At 31.9% G+C, this 15,599-nt stretch overlaps 3 protein-coding genes across 4 annotated transcripts; 1 reads left to right on the forward strand and 2 right to left on the reverse strand.

Moving 5' to 3' along the window:
• The first annotated feature begins 169 nt into the window (after positions 1–169).
• Positions 170–2,456, forward strand: Pig-l (phosphatidylinositol glycan anchor biosynthesis class L). Its single transcript, XM_078191432.1, has 5 exons — positions 170–736; positions 984–1,065; positions 1,180–1,376; positions 1,446–1,576; positions 2,006–2,456. The coding sequence occupies exons 1-5, from the start codon at positions 424–426 to the stop codon at positions 2,144–2,146; spliced, it is 864 nt and encodes a 287-aa protein (XP_078047558.1). The 5' UTR covers positions 170–423; the 3' UTR covers positions 2,147–2,456.
• On the reverse strand, positions 2,258–14,664 carry Tdrd3 (Tudor domain containing 3). Its single transcript, XM_078193708.1, has 16 exons — positions 14,339–14,664; positions 13,949–14,033; positions 13,671–13,870; positions 13,445–13,592; positions 13,121–13,354; positions 12,912–13,045; positions 12,599–12,835; positions 11,880–12,525; positions 11,693–11,806; positions 11,520–11,616; positions 11,269–11,433; positions 4,889–5,020; positions 4,623–4,759; positions 4,371–4,553; positions 4,152–4,302; positions 2,258–4,067 (listed from the first exon to the last, which is right to left on the reverse strand). Exons 1-16 carry the CDS (start codon positions 14,365–14,367, stop codon positions 3,751–3,753), a joined length of 3,009 nt encoding a protein of 1,002 aa, XP_078049834.1. The 5' UTR covers positions 14,368–14,664; the 3' UTR covers positions 2,258–3,750.
• On the reverse strand, positions 6,170–9,951 carry Sak (polo like kinase SAK). 2 transcript variants are annotated; one of them, XM_078191429.1, is made up of 10 exons: positions 9,772–9,951; positions 9,607–9,702; positions 9,215–9,428; positions 9,026–9,138; positions 8,847–8,939; positions 7,957–8,778; positions 7,586–7,891; positions 7,236–7,517; positions 6,922–7,107; positions 6,170–6,852 (listed from the first exon to the last, which is right to left on the reverse strand). In XM_078191429.1, exons 1-10 carry the CDS (start codon positions 9,817–9,819, stop codon positions 6,676–6,678), a joined length of 2,337 nt encoding a protein of 778 aa, XP_078047555.1. In that variant the 5' UTR covers positions 9,820–9,951; the 3' UTR covers positions 6,170–6,675. The 2 variants fall into 2 exon arrangements, with proteins under 2 accessions (XP_078047555.1, XP_078047557.1); XM_078191431.1 differs by lacking the exons at positions 9,607–9,702; positions 9,772–9,951 and having other exon boundaries at positions 9,207–9,346.
• Positions 14,665–15,599: the final 935 nt, after the last annotated feature.

Genomic DNA, 15,599 nt, shown 5'->3' on the forward strand with positions numbered 1-15,599 from the left:
TATGTACGGTACATATGTTGACTAATAATTGGAGAAATATTTTATATATATCTGAAATCTATTATTTTTATATTTAAATAATTTATCTCGCGAATACAGGTGTATTTCGCAGAAATTTTGTAAATTTTATATGAGTTGATTGAAACAAATAAATAAATTTGTCAAAAGAAAAACGTAGAGGGTCGCAGATACGTGTGAACAAATATGAAGTGTGAACGAACATTATAAGAGCAGTTTGTATCGACTTATGCAAGTATGGCGCTCAATCCTATTAGTATCTCGTTTCTGCACAACATAACCTTACAATGTTCCGCTAAAGAAGGAAATCTAATTCCCGAGCTTCCAAGGGTAGCAGGATCTTCCAGAAATATGACAGGACCGTAACACTCGTAAGTGGAAGTAGTTCGTACATCGGCATTAAAAATGTTAGATTTCGATTTGATTAAGGAATACTGTAGTCTGCAAATTAATGAAGCAATTTGTTGGTGGTGGTATTACATAAAAGAAATATCATGGCAATTGTTAATTGCTGTTGCTGCCTACCTTTGCGTTTGCATTTGCCTTTATTCAATCTTGAAGAAAGTAAGCCACAGAGCGTGGCAGCTTCCAGGTCCGCCTGCCAGAATATTGTTAGTTACGGCTCATCCTGATGATGAGGTCATGTTTTTTGGTCCGCTACTCTATTGGGTCACAAAATCAAAGGCTAGTGAGCTATATCTACTTTGTCTTACTACTGGTATGGAATTTAATTTGTCAACTATAAATATAACATCTATCTATGTGTCCTGTTGTTATTAGATATGAATATCCATTTATAAAGACTTCATTTTTAATAAAAGCAGAATGTAGATGCTTTAATAACAACTACTACACAAATAAAACAACATTACTAACAACAGGATAAATTAACAGACATAGTATAAATAATGTAATAGATATATTTTTATACTTGGTTTTTCACATATATTTAAATGTTTTTTTAGGTGGACATAAAAAGAGAAAAACAGAACTATGGGATTGTATAAAATTGTTAGGAATTCCAGAAGCTAATGTAACTATAGTGATGTAAGGAAAAATTTAATTTAATTATTTTAAAACAAACTTTAATGTTACATACTTGAATGTAGTCACATTCTATCCTTCTAATCTTCTATCATAGTTCAATAAATGCATGTATAGGAGTACAGAGTTACCTGATGATCAAAATGTACAATGGCCAACAGAAGTAGTGGCAGAATGTATTTTACAACATGTAGAGACTTACAAAATCAATGCAGTTGTAACATTTGACAAGCATGGCATAAGTCGACACAAGAATCACATCTCCCTATACTTTGCCATAGCTGCATTATGCATTGAGAAGAAAGTACCATCTTGTTAGTATCACCACTTAGAAAATCAAATTAATGTTAAGTTCTTACTAAAAAAAACTAATTTGTTTTCAGATTGTAAACTATATGTGTTAGAATCTGTGAATATAATTAGAAAATATGTACAGCTGATAGATTTACCAATTAGTTTACTAACAGCTTCATATTGGTATTTAGTAACATATGATCAAAGAAAGACCATAAGAGTAAGTGTACATTTCCCTTCATCAATTTCTTTAAAACTGTAATACTCATTTTGAGAAATGTAGAGTACACAAGGTGTCTTGCTTAACTGAAGTATCTACAATATGTTACTTATATTTTATGATAGAAAATATTGTCAGAGGAAAACATTGGTTAATTCAGATGGACAAATAATAGAAGTTTTTTTCAAATGGAATGACATTTTTACCATTACTGTATGATAAGCGAGGCCAAGACGAAGCCAACGACCCGTAATGTTATACCTCCTATCATAAAAAAACAAGCGAGATATTTTAGATACTTGAGTTAAGCAAGTTACCTTGTATACTGATGATAAAAGTTTATTATATAAATTATTATCCGTCCTTTATATCTTATAGATTTTGAGCACGAGTACACTGATATATTTTGAAACTATTTTGTCTTTATAGAATGCTATGACTGCACACAAGTCTCAATATGTCTGGTTCCGAAAGTTGTACATGATATTCTCACGGTACACTTTCATAAATACCTTCCAAGAAGTAAGTGCACTCGATCTGGAATTAGATCTCCAGATTGACGATGATTAACTTACAGTGATTTATACAAATTGTACAAATTGTAATTGTACATAATAAATAAAAAAAGAAATTTGGTAGGATTCATGAAAGAACATGTAAAATATTTTCGAAAATCGTATATATGTGAAATAGGAAGTAAATTTTATTCAATCTTACAGGAATATACAAATATTTAGAAACGAAACTTATAAGACGTAATTAAAAACGAAACAATAAATCCATTTTTTATTGAATGTAATCTGCGCAATTAAATTGTCTTGTATGAGTGAACGTATTATCGCAATAAATTTGTGTAAATAAAATGTAATTATGACCGCAATTATGTTCGTAACATAACATTATTCACATCTATCATTTTTAAACAAAAGTATCCTATTTCCGAAATTTATTACACTTCCAAAAACTAATTTGAGCACGTATTGTTTTATTCTAAGCCAAACCTGCTACCTTATTATAACCATTTTAGAATCTGTTTGTTATTAATAACATACAATATGATATAACAATATAATAATTTACTATTTAGTAAATAAATGATATTTTCATACTCGCTGTTCAAATTGCATTAATTTGGCACGGTGGATTTTGGCAATCAAAATATAATTTGAATTGATGTTTTATTATTACATTTTATGATTTGTATCTATATTGAAATTTTTAAGTATTATGCCATGGCAGTCGAACTTGAATAAGAATTTTTGAAAGACTGATATGATGAAGTGATAGTCTGTTAAACGTAACTGTAATAAATACCAATTGAGAAGAGAACTATGCTATTAACAAACTTCTTATTTCTCCTCTAGTACATTTCAAATATTTGAGTAGTAATATACAATAAAATTAGCTTTTATAAAAAAAATACATTTCTTCTACCGTAAAATTCTTAATATGTATATTAACAATACTTAATATACAATCTGTATTGTTAAACAGTCTTATATAATATACAGACATCAGCAACTAAATAATATTTTAGTGCACAGCAAATATTTGTGTATATGAATATAAATATATTTCTGTATAGAGTAGAAATTAGCAATTATAGATATATACTATGTGCGCTATATTCTTTGTGCTTTACACATACTCACTGTACATTTTCATTCTATATGAAGAAATATTTTATCTTTAAACGCGCGCGAATTATAAAATTTTGTCCTAACTTAATCAGGATGTCATGAAATATGAGCATATTTCTATGAATTTATTAGGCACAGTGAGCAGAAACATTTATATGATCTTTTTTATTACCTTTTTGTACCGTATTCAATTTTTGTATATGCCCAAATCTTTTTCAAACACCCCGTGAATTTAAACAATGGAATGTTCACTATACTAATGAATATGTCTTATTTGTTTCTTAGCATTACCTAATTAAATTAAAACTTTAAAACAAAATAAATGCTTACAAAACAGTCGTAGAGAATGGACGGCATAGAGTGTTCCCGCAAGATCTTCAGTCAATAAACTACTGCAGTAATACTCGATAGAATACTGAATTTTGGTACAGAAAAATAAGTAACACCAAAATATTCTCTATATTTATAGAGGAGAGATCTTCTGTCTTTTCTGATTTACAATGGATTCATAGCGAAGATCTCGCGGGCCGTATCCTAGAATCTATCCTTGCCACGATGATGCGAGCTCAAAGTTCCCATACCAGGCTGGGAAGAATCTGCATCACCTGGATCCTGAAGGTACTGAAGTTCTTGTAATTCTTGAAATTTCTCATGATCTCGGATATGTGCATAATTAGCAGATAGACACATCAAATAGTGTATAAGACTTAAAACAACTAACATCGCAGCTACTGTTGCCAAGATAAACATTACTTCTGCTTTTTCCACAAAATCTTTACAAAATAGCTTTACCTCTTGTGGTCCACATACTTGCATATCTTCCACTCTAGTATTATTTGGGAATAAGAAACCTATATGGGAAAGGGTATATTTTTAATTTCAAGGATTTAACAAGATTCATCAAAATTTGTAATACAAAAAATTGCAAAACTTACTGAACTGAGTGAAATCAATGCATTGGTCTAGAGATTGAACTCTAGGATTACTACACAAACCCCAGAATATAGTAAAAATCCAGGTAATTATAACCAAAAATGCAAATATCAAAAGCCAGCCTAACTGTAGAATGTATGTGATTGTCATGAACTAAGGAAAAGAGAGATGTCATTGTTTTTTTCCTTCTGAATTGTCATTTGTGAAATGTAGATACTTACAACAGCACAAGAAATACGCCCACCCACTCTGGATCTCCATGCACGATACACTTTGTGTCTTGTAGCTCCAGTTGCAAGGCAACCAACACATAGTATCATAAAACCCAAAGCTGCCATACTAGCACCAAGTATCGCAAACGTCAACTGTATAGCTTCTAGCCATCCAAGTCGTAAATGAAATACCTAATAATATATTTATTGATTGAATATATTATATAATATATTTTACAAGAAAGCACTATTTGACTATACCTGATCCATCATCAATGAACCCAATGTCACACCTCTGTACATTGTGCCACAAAATATACCAACTCCCAAGCAACACATAATAGTTGCAATGAGAGTTGCGTATGGCACTCTGGCCATACAATCATTGCATATATTCCCTACAATAATAATAACACAGGTTTAGCTTATAACTTATAATTACTTTTAATTTAAATATTACTATAAGTTTCTTAATTGCTAGTTACACTGATTTCTAACTGATAACCATTTTACTTTAAAGAACTTACTGCAAGATCTCTGTTCATATTCAAGTCCATGAAGACTTTTTTCAGAAAATCTGTCTACACTAATGTTACTGTTAAATTTTCTACGCAATGGAAAACTGTCACTTCCTACTTCATAATTTATCATTTTTAATATCGATTATCATCAACAACCTGTTCAATTAAGATGCGAAGTGGTAACTGAGACAATGAATGAGTAATCTTTTCATATATAGATAATAAAACGTATCGTACGCGACATTAGCGCTATTGATAAGTTGCTAGGAAACGGATTACATGGCTTTCTAAGAAAAATATATTTATCTTCTACACAGCTATCTTACGTAGAATGAAAATATGTGCGATTTATTTTCTTACCCATGTTTCGTATCCGTTATACGAGGTTAGGTTCGTTGCGAATGGGCGCTGCCCCTTGTCAATTCCAAGATTATAAGGCTAAAACTCCCTCAATTACTGCAGCAATTGAATGTCGCTCTATTGTATTAGTGAATGACATCCCACACACTTCTCGTAATTACACGTCGACACGTCACACTACTTGTTTATAGAACCCCGTGAGTTCCGAGAGATGAAGTTGCTAACTACATATGTGCATATATTATATGTATATGTAGAAAGTAAACCTTCGAGCCCTTCGACTTTTATATGTATGTTTGTCATGATCATTACAGAAAAATGCAATTGAAACACTGTCAAAGTAACTTTTAACAATAATATTTTCAAATAAACATATTTATTCTGACATATGTACTATGTATGTTTATTCATGTATTTTCTGTAAGTTATTCCAATCATTATTGACACTTCGACATAAGTAGTTTGAAATGAAACGAGTTCATGAGACGAGTCAGTTTCACGAAACTCAGTTTGTGAACCAATATGACAACAATAAGCAAAAATGAATGGGGTTGTTGTCCTTTCAAAAGATTGTCGAGTACAAACTATATACTAGCAAATCAAGTGCTGCATTTCCGTCATTAAATGATAAAGGATTACTGTTAAGTCGCGAAAGAGCAAAAATTACTCAACTACAAACGTGGAGACACCCGTCATCGTTTTACAGTTGAGACAGACTTCGAGATATTGTTACCGAAACCTGTTTATTTCTAAAGGGGAATTTACCGGACTATCCTACTAAAAGTTCGTGGCAAGCATGATGGCAGATTTAGGTTACTATCCCACGTGTAGTGAGGTTACAGCTTATCTGGAATCTTACTACTCTTCATCGGATCTCTTTCAGGGGAACATTATTAATATTCTGGCTCTAGAGACTTCGGAGTTAGGGACACTGTGTGTACAGTAGAAAGATAGGATGAACATTAGGATAGTGTACACTCTACTAAAAGGAGTGTTTGATGACTAGTTCATTAGAGGAGTTAATCACACAATTATAACAAGCAGATAATGGATGGATTTGGGATAAACAGACAAAGTATTGTCAATCTAACCCTGCGAAAAACTCAATACAAAAATTGTACATAATACAAATTCAGTGTAATTGTACAAATAAACTTAGAGTCAATATTTTTTAAGATGTCACTACTATGTAATAACTAAAACTAAGAAAGAATACAATTTTTTTGTATAGTTAAATAAATTGAAATACAGGTATAAATACACGTATGTCTTTTTTATTGTATTTAAAAAAAAAATCGATAGCTTGACTCTAATTACCTATAAGAATACAATACATACTACAAACTTATAAAAATATTTTCTTTTCTTATCGTAGTTACACTACTTTAAAGCTACTATACAAAATAATTGATTATCTAAAGGTATATTTGATTTCACCGAATATTCTTGTGTTTCGGTTGAACAAGATATTTAATAACAGTCTGTAACTGGCACAATTTGTCTCTAACCATGTGTGGAACTTCTGAATTTTGATAGTGTTGATTGTATCGCGTAACAGTTCCATTATTACTCTCATAAACTATACCGCCACCATAGCTTTGAGGACTTACCTATTAATAATGGGTGAAAATTTTTTTAATTATTTTTTCAAATTTGTGGTACAGATTTTATTTACTTACAGTTAAGGCTGATCCATCCTTATAATTTACACGAATATCTCCGGAGGATAATTGTGTTGCAGTGCCAACTCCTGGAACTATTACCTTATTAAGATTGTTAGTACTTGAATTTCGTATAGAATTCATTTTATGTGACTGAGACGCTATAGTGGAGATTACTGAGCAACTAGCATCAAAAGATGGCATCTAAAATAAACGGTATCACTATAAATCATATATTATTACCTACAAAAATCTAAAAATTCATTTGATACAATATCACTCTTGGCTATTCTATATAGAATATGCATACAATATCTTTTAAATTTTCATACCACGGGTGTATGGTTTGTTGCTTGAGAAACATTTTCTTTTCCTTGTAAGCAAGGGGCATCATTTAAGGCTGCAGTGGGCCTACGTCCAATTATAACAGGGAAACTGGAATGTCCAGTAGCTGCTTCCAAAGATGTTAGAGTAGATTCTAACAATAAACAGCGTTGGTAGCATTCCGAATAATGTTCATAATAGTCATCTAAGTGTGGTGGAAATTCACTCTCTGTAAACGTAACTCCATCACTCTTTTCTGTTATTTTTACTACACCATCGACGCGCACAACCTGCAATAAATGATACAGTTGCAATTTATTCATCATTTACGTATCATTTTTAAAATTTATTATTATACCTTAACTCCATTGTAAAAATGAATTTCACAATCCGGTTGTGGTCCATTTTCCATAAAAAGACATTTCGATCGGTGGGTATACAGTGTAAGTTTTGGTGTTTTAGCTTTTACAAGTTTTATAAAACGATAAGCATAAATGTATTTTCTATGATGGCGTTGGGGTAGATTTTCATACGAATAAATGCTATCTGCACCACGGCCTGGTAGTGGGGGCGGTTGCGAACCAACTTCCACCGAATTAGCAGGTTTATAAAGAATAACTCTCAATCCATCGCCCGATATTCGGCACACTTCTCCTACTCTTTCCTATAGTATCAAAATATATTTATTTTATATATATCAACAGTTATTCGCTTCTGTTTTACACTTACCACTCCATTCCTGCGTTTAATAAATTCAATGCAAACTTCTCCATGATCTAATATAGTGAGAATCGCATTCTTTGTTCTGTGTCTAGTTGGCTGTAATCTTTCTGAAGATAGGGGCGGAATTTGTAATTTTCCGCCATCTTTTGTGCCTTCAAAACAATTTACTGGGTTTTCTCGTTTTTTAGATTTATCATTTTTGTGTTTATCAACATTTTCATATGCATCACAACTACTGTAATGCTGATTTTGAGAAAATATTCTGCTTTGCATGGGTGGTGGTAGTCCAGCTAGTACAGAATTCTGCTTTGGATGATAATCAATGTCACTTGTTTTACGTAAATGTGTTTTTCCAATAGGTTCGGACATTGCTTCACTCCTTGCACTAATCATTACACCCGGACCATTAGAAAATATTGGCATTGTGGACATTCTTTCTTCTGATCTAGAACGTATTCTTGGTCGTCCATATGAGGACAATGTTCGTCCTAAACCTGAATCAACCATACCGTCTCCGGACAATGCACTACGCATACCATTTTTGTCACAATGCAATTTATTCCTTTCTAAATTCATTATGAATGGATGTTTAGAAATATCACGTAAACGAATTCTTTCTTTTGGATTCTTTTTTAATAATTTGTCTATCAAATCCTTAGCGTTATCCGATAAATGAGACGGCATTACATAATCAGCCATGACTACACGTGTCAAAGTACTTTTAACAGCATCTGTGTCAAATGGTGGTTTACCAACTAGAAGAGTATATAGCATGCATCCTAAACTCCAAACATCTGCTTCTAAACCATGAGATGATCTTGTTGCTATCTACAATAATATATTATGTTGTATGTATTCAATAATTAAATTTATATTTTGTAAATTAATATCCAAACCTCAGGTGATATGTAGTTAGGAGTACCACACATAGTTAAATGTTTCTCATCGGGTCTTGTTAACTGAGTAGCCAATCCAAAATCTGCTATTTTCTGTAATTAAAATTATTCAAATGACTCTTAAGGATCTAATTCAATCAAATGATAGACACATTTTTATAATATGGAATTAATCTTACCACTTGCATGTCTCTACTTAATAACAAATTAGATAAAGACATATCTCTGTGAAGTATCTGATGTGAATGCAGATATAATAATCCTTGTACCACTTGTCTAATTATACGACCAGCTAAAATAATAAAAGTAGATGTGTTATGTGCAACTTTCAGAAATAACAAGAACTATAAATATATCTACATTTTTACCATGTTCTTCAGGTAACGCACAAGAACCTTGCGTCTTAAGAAATCGTTGAAGCTCTCCATTGTGACATAATTCCAATACTAAATAAACATAATTAGCATCCTCAAAGAATGCATACAATTCAAGTATGGCTGGATGCTTTAATCTTGAGTGTATTCCAACCTCTTGACGTACTCTACCCACCATCCCAGCAGCTTGCATCAATTTGATGTCGATCTAAAATTATATAATGCATATTTTGTTTCCATATTTACATCTATGCATATGTGCAACAAATACAATAATACATATGCATATTTGATGATAAAAAAATTACAATTTAAAATTTAAGATGATAATGCAACAAGTGTTTATGATATGAGCAATACTTAACCTAAGAAAACAATAGAATTACCATTTTTATTGCGACTTCTATGCCACTTCGGAGACATTTTGCTCGGTATACGCTAGCGAATCCGCCTTTACCAAGCAAGTTCAATACTTCGTAATCCTTCAATTAGAAATAGTAAATAATACGTTAGAATGTGAGTCTATAAACGTACAAATTCAAAATACTAACTTCTATTTGTTCACCGAAGCCCCCAGACAGCGGTCGCATTTCTGGCATCCGTATAATAAAACGGTAAAATTTTTTGTCACCGAGGCCACCAAATGGTGTATTTTTACTTATGAAATACGTCTGAATACAAATGGATTTAATAAATTTGAAAATAGAAACAACATGGCATACCCGCCATGGATAAACTGTATACGTCTTCTGTTTACTATAGATGACGCTTTTGTTCTCCCAATCAGGCTTTTCAGCATGTCCATTGGTGGCTTAACATGACCAATGTTATTACGGTTTCTGCTCAGAATCTGCTCTAAGTGGCGGAGAGAAGACCTCGCAAATGGAATTGGACGATTCCAATAGATTGCCAATGAAAATCCATTGGCATCATTCAATCCCATTTGTGATGGGCAATTCTTCCACAGTTATTTTCTTACAAGGAATTCGTGAAGCGGTCAGAATCCTGGGAGCTTCACTCCCAATCCTAAAGCGCTATTATTATTACCATTTTAATGCACATATAGCTCGCGTAATTAGTTTAGGAATATCTAGTATTCATATGGACAAGAAACTTAGCCGTTCCACTCAACTGTATTTGCGGCCTCATTTTTTTGCGTATCCGCTTGCGGGTGCTCCAACTGAAACATTCAGCGCGATGTTTGACTTACACATATGTCAGCGAATTTATGAATAATGCTCAATGCACATTAAGATATGTTTTGAACGTATGTGATTATATAGGCAATACTTCGGCAAGTTGAGCAAAATAAGATACAGCTAATTATTATACTACTTACACGTGCTTCGTATATTACTAACATTCACGTGGAAATGGATTACTTAATATTTGAAAGTTTTTCTTTATATCGATTTGTATTAATTAACTTTCTTTAAACATTAAATAGTAAAATAAATTTTTTCAAATAATAGTTATTTCATTAAGTGGGTAAATAATAGAAGAGCTACACTATTCTTGCATATTTAAATTTGCTATCAATTCTCACAACTGTAATTTTAAATTAAATACAACTGTAATTTGAAATAACTATAATTACAAATTAGTTACAAATAATACATAGCATAATGTACATTATGCGCATGAAGTATGTATTAATTTTTCAGCGGAAGTGGACGAAATATTTTGAAATGCTGCGCAATTCGCCATAGTACATGATTATTCTACAATATAAATATTTTGACATTTTCTGACATAATAAACATGTATGTTACTGTTTTTAGTTGTTAGTTTCACTTTCACTGCGTAAGGAAATAAATTCGTACTATAATTGTACACATGTTACAAGTTTCTGTTTACGAATATAAATTATTTTGTGGCACATGACTTGATTACGTCTTATCAATATTGACATCTATATCCATTAGGGGTGAAGAGCGTATAGCTGTTTTTTTTTCTTATGAAGTCAGTCTTTGAAAATAACATTATAATCAGTGATTCTGCAGTGTCCAATATTTTCATTACTAGAAATGAAAGACTGACGTTACATTAAAGTAAGGAATTGTTTTGAGTATTCATAGGCATAGAACTTTGACATCGTTGAGCTGGAGGCTGATAAATAGGTTGAGTGCTGCGTTGTTGATTACGTTTTTTACTGTAATTAGCTTTATTTGGAGGTACAATTCCACTTCCACTTCTTCGAAATTCCATGCCTGCTGTAAAATACATTACATATGAAATATTTGTTTCAGTATACTTACAATAAGGTATGTATCCAATATACAAAATTTTATAAATTTACCAGCTATATGATTCTGTGTTTGTTCATAACGAACTTGTTTATTATTACACCACTGATCCGATTGTTTCTGATCCATGCCGAGATCTTGAACTTGGTACTAATATAATTAAACGAAACACAACAATTAGTTACTATAAATATCATACAGTCAAAGTTACTTACGAACTACATACATCATCTGTTATAGGTAAACAGTCCACTTGTAGCACTTCTTCATAATTTTCAAACCCTTTAAACTGAACAACGCAGGTTCTATCCGACACACCAGTTACTTTTGCATCATAATACTAAATTCAAAATGGTAAAATCTATTATTTAAAGTTATTACTCTGTATATTAATATAATATATGATATCTTACCCTATTATCTTCCCAATATTTGGCTAAACATTTATCGCCCACTCGCCATACCCAAGAACTTCCAACAGGAACATTCAGATTTTGATTATTACCAAAATGATTCTGAGACCTTTGATTAGTGGGCCCTATAGTACTCTTACTACCCGAACTCTCATTTGGTTGAAATTTATTTAATTGGTTTTTGTAATTTTTATCACCCGTATTCGCAGAATAAGGTCTATGTATTCCATCTTCTTGTAGTCGACTATGTCTACCATAAGAAGTGTCATAAGTTTGTCTACTTCTGACATCGGTATCGTAATTCCTGCTGCTTCCAAGATTTTTTCCTTGGTGTTCTTGTGTACCTTTATAGTAATTACTATTATCGGTAACATTTGTTCCATCTACATGCGTTTGAAAACCGGAATTGCGGTGATCACTCAATTGTGATTTCTGGTAGAACTTATTTCCAGTATCTTGTTGAAGAAAATTATGATTATCTTGATTTCTTTGAAATCTTGGGGGTTTATTTTGTTGAGGATTGTTTCCTCCGTTGTATTGCGAATATTGAGGAGTATTGGTGTTATTAAAATTTAATTTTTTATTATTTTTATTTTCTTCAGAATGCCTTGGTGGTACTTGATATCCACGTCCTCCTCTTTGGCTTCTATAAAAGCAAAACAGTTATTTATTCGTAAATATTATTTTAGTAATTATTTATTAGTTTAAAAGATATATACCTTCCACCTCTTCTACTTTGCATGTCATTATTTCTTGACTCAACTCGATCATAACTACTTTCTGTGTTTTGTATATGACTACTTTGAGATTGAATATTAGTTTCTGCAGCTTCAGACTGTATAGGCAATTTATCTTCTAGAAAATCGAAAAGAGATATTTTTCCACTGCTTGGTTTATTTTCTTCTGACTTTTTATCAAACCTTTTATTTCTAGGTTCTCTTGTTTCTTTTAGTGTACTAAAATAATAGTAAGTATTATAGTAAAAGGTAGTTGATTTGGTAGTTTAAAATATGCAAAAGGAAAGAAATATACCTCTGTTTGTTATCTGTTTTCTGCAAAAACTTTAATGCTCTATCCACATTATTTCTATTCAATTTTAAGGCATACTCTGCTTGCTCGATAGAGAATCCTTGATCTACTATTTTTTGTACACTGTGATCTAAAAGCTATAAAATCATCACATAATTGTAATGATTGTTATAAAGTTCATATTTCTCGTTGTATATTTCATCTAAGCATACCTGTTTATTTCCACCACCAAAAATTTTCTTGCTACCTTGTTTAGCTGCCTCTGCTATAGCATCTTTACGTTGTGCCTCAAACTCAGCATTTTCTTTGCTAGATTTTTCCTTTTCTGCCAAAGCTTTAAAGTTTTTATCACTTTCAGACACTTTTATAATTTTTTTACCAAATGGTATCCAAGGAGGAGGTCCACCTTCCTCAGCTGACTTCACTCTTGTATGTAATGCCAGTTTCTGGTATGAAATTATGTTACGTACACATATGTTATATATATGACAAATCATTTCCTCTAGTATATTAAAAGTTTTTATAATAGAACCTACTTTATTTAATTCCCATTTCTCCACTAAGTTTGTTACTTTTCCTCCAAGAACTTGCGCTATATGTGAAGGTCTGAGTAAAATAATACCATGAGATGTTGGTAGCTCTCCTGGGACAATTAAGATCTTCGTACCAGGTGGAGTATTTAGACTAAAACAGTTTCCATCAAGTAATAAGATCTGCTATTTATAGAAATTAAAAGATAACTGTTTTAGCTAAATTATTTACCTCAGAAATGAAATGTGCTCAAGTTCTATGGCTTGATAATTATTTTTACCATCAGTTAAAGATAATTTCAATAAACGTGGAGCTGCACGAGATTCTTCATTGGATTTAGGAGCAGCTACATTACGTATTTTCTGTATTTGTAATACAATATTGCCTTGAGTAGCTTCTCCTTGACCATTACCAATTTCTCTCAAGTCCAACTATGCAATAAATGAAATAATGAAATATTAGTACAACTATAGGTTTTATTAAAAATCTATAAAGCATATAATTCTTACATCCAATAATCTCTTTACAATCTTCTGGATATCAGTGATATTTCCAGAATCGCTTGCAATGTTGTAGGCATGATCTGTGATGTACCTAATTCATACATTCAAATATACGTTACTGCATTAAAAACTTTGATTTCTAAAGTTTAAAGATACTTCTTTATTTAGAAAGGCCTGCAATGTGTAATAGTTTTACAAAACCTTATAATAAAATATATGTTGATATGAACTTGTTCAGTTGTTTTTCTGATTAACTTGCCTAATTGTTTTTGATTTATCACAGAAATGGGTCTTGCATGTTAGGAAATACATCGCAAAATGGTTATCTAATTTGCGAGTAGTTTGAATATTTTCGTAAATGATGGAGAATAGAGTAATATTAATTTTTATACGCACCATCCCTTGTCCTTTAATTTTGTTGACATCGTGACCTCGAGCTTGAATTTTTCAAGGAACCAATTTCATTAATTTGACTAGTTCTCTAGCAGATATTTCATGTGCGTTGCATGCGTGTACTCGTCATATACATAAACATGTGTCAGCTGACGTACAAACTAATGGTGAATAGTCTCCCGGGAATCAATGGTCACGAAGAGAGATTGAAATTGTTAATAGTTGTTTATTATTGTTCACTAAACGTACTGGCACCTTTTTGTTTTATCAAACAATGCTGAAAAAGAACCGCGCCTATCAGACTTCAAGTTCCCGACCACCATCTTGGACATTTAGTGCACTGTGATTTCAAGATCGATATATCGGTGGCAACAATACGACAGTATCGATATATCGCCTGCTATTTAAAAATAGCCAGAGCCGTCAGTTTTTCGAATGAACATTTGATCAAAGATTTTCTAAAATTAGAATTGTTGTTAACAGCAAACATGTTATACATTTCAGTGCAAACTTCACCAGTAATATAAGAGAACAATAACTGAAATGAAATAGTTACTCCTACTTCTATAATTATTTTGCAAATTTTGAAAATTGTAACAATCATTATTATATATAATGTAATATATTATAATATAATATAAGAAATGAATTTTAATATTATCACTAGTTATAATATCGGTTTGTTTGCAAGGTACAATTATGCACGTTGATAAATAAATTCAACAAATTGATATCGGTTTTTCTAATAATACTCCGATGTAATAACGTATATAATTCGTTATGTAACGACATGAAGTAGCAAAGTAATCGAACATAAACGGGAAGAGAAGCATAACCCAAGTGGATCGCTGAGGAAATTGCCCGAAAAGAACTGTGCTGAATAAATTGACTAATTAAAAGGAACACTTGGTCGCTTGAAAATGATCGTTGAACGGTAACAGGTTGGGGAAATGGGTCACACGGATCTCGCGTTTCTCGCGGTAGCTTCTAAAATCAAGTTTCGGTGAACAGTAAGAGTGACGTTTCCCAATTCTTGAGATTCCACCGATTGCGGCCGGCGTAAGTCAGCTTATATAAATAAAATTACCTTGCCATCAGCTATCATACCCTCAAAGTATCTAAATATATAAAAACCATCTCCTTTTCTGACTAACAGATTGCAAAGATAAGGACTACCCGTATAAAAAGTGCAAGATATTTTAGTCAAATAGGAATTCCTTTCTCCCTTTAATAATTTTAACTACAAACAATGTATTAACAAAAT

The sequence above is a fragment of the Augochlora pura genome, chromosome 10 (genome assembly GCF_028453695.1).
Source record: "Augochlora pura isolate Apur16 chromosome 10, APUR_v2.2.1, whole genome shotgun sequence".
NCBI lineage: Eukaryota > Metazoa > Arthropoda > Insecta > Hymenoptera > Halictidae > Augochlora > Augochlora pura.

Excerpts from the sequence above, each read along its gene's own strand:
- Pig-l (XM_078191432.1), top strand. The coding sequence starts at position 424 with ATGTTAGATTTCGATTTGATTAAGGAATACTGTAGTCTGCAAATTAAT. Across the intron at positions 737-983 it reads TCTACTTTGTCTTACTACTG|GTGGACATAAAAAGAGAAAA; the intron begins GTATGGAATTTA and ends ATGTTTTTTTAG. Across the intron at positions 1,377-1,445 it reads TGAGAAGAAAGTACCATCTT|ATTGTAAACTATATGTGTTA; the intron begins GTTAGTATCACC and ends ATTTGTTTTCAG.
- Sak (XM_078191429.1), bottom strand. The coding sequence starts at position 9,819 with ATGCCAGAAATGCGACCGCTGTCTGGGGGCTTCGGTGAACAAATAGAA. Across the intron at positions 9,703-9,771 it reads GCTTCGGTGAACAAATAGAA|GATTACGAAGTATTGAACTT; the intron begins GTTAGTATTTTG and ends TTCTAATTGAAG. Across the intron at positions 6,853-6,921 it reads AGGATGGATCAGCCTTAACT|GTAAGTCCTCAAAGCTATGG; the intron begins GTAAGTAAATAA and ends CATTATTAATAG.
- Tdrd3 (XM_078193708.1), bottom strand. The coding sequence starts at position 14,367 with ATGTCAACAAAATTAAAGGACAAGGGATG. Across the intron at positions 4,554-4,622 it reads GTTCATTGATGATGGATCAG|GTATTTCATTTACGACTTGG; the intron begins GTATAGTCAAAT and ends ATATATTATTAG. Across the intron at positions 4,068-4,151 it reads CATTGATTTCACTCAGTTCA|GTTTCTTATTCCCAAATAAT; the intron begins GTAAGTTTTGCA and ends TTTCCCATATAG.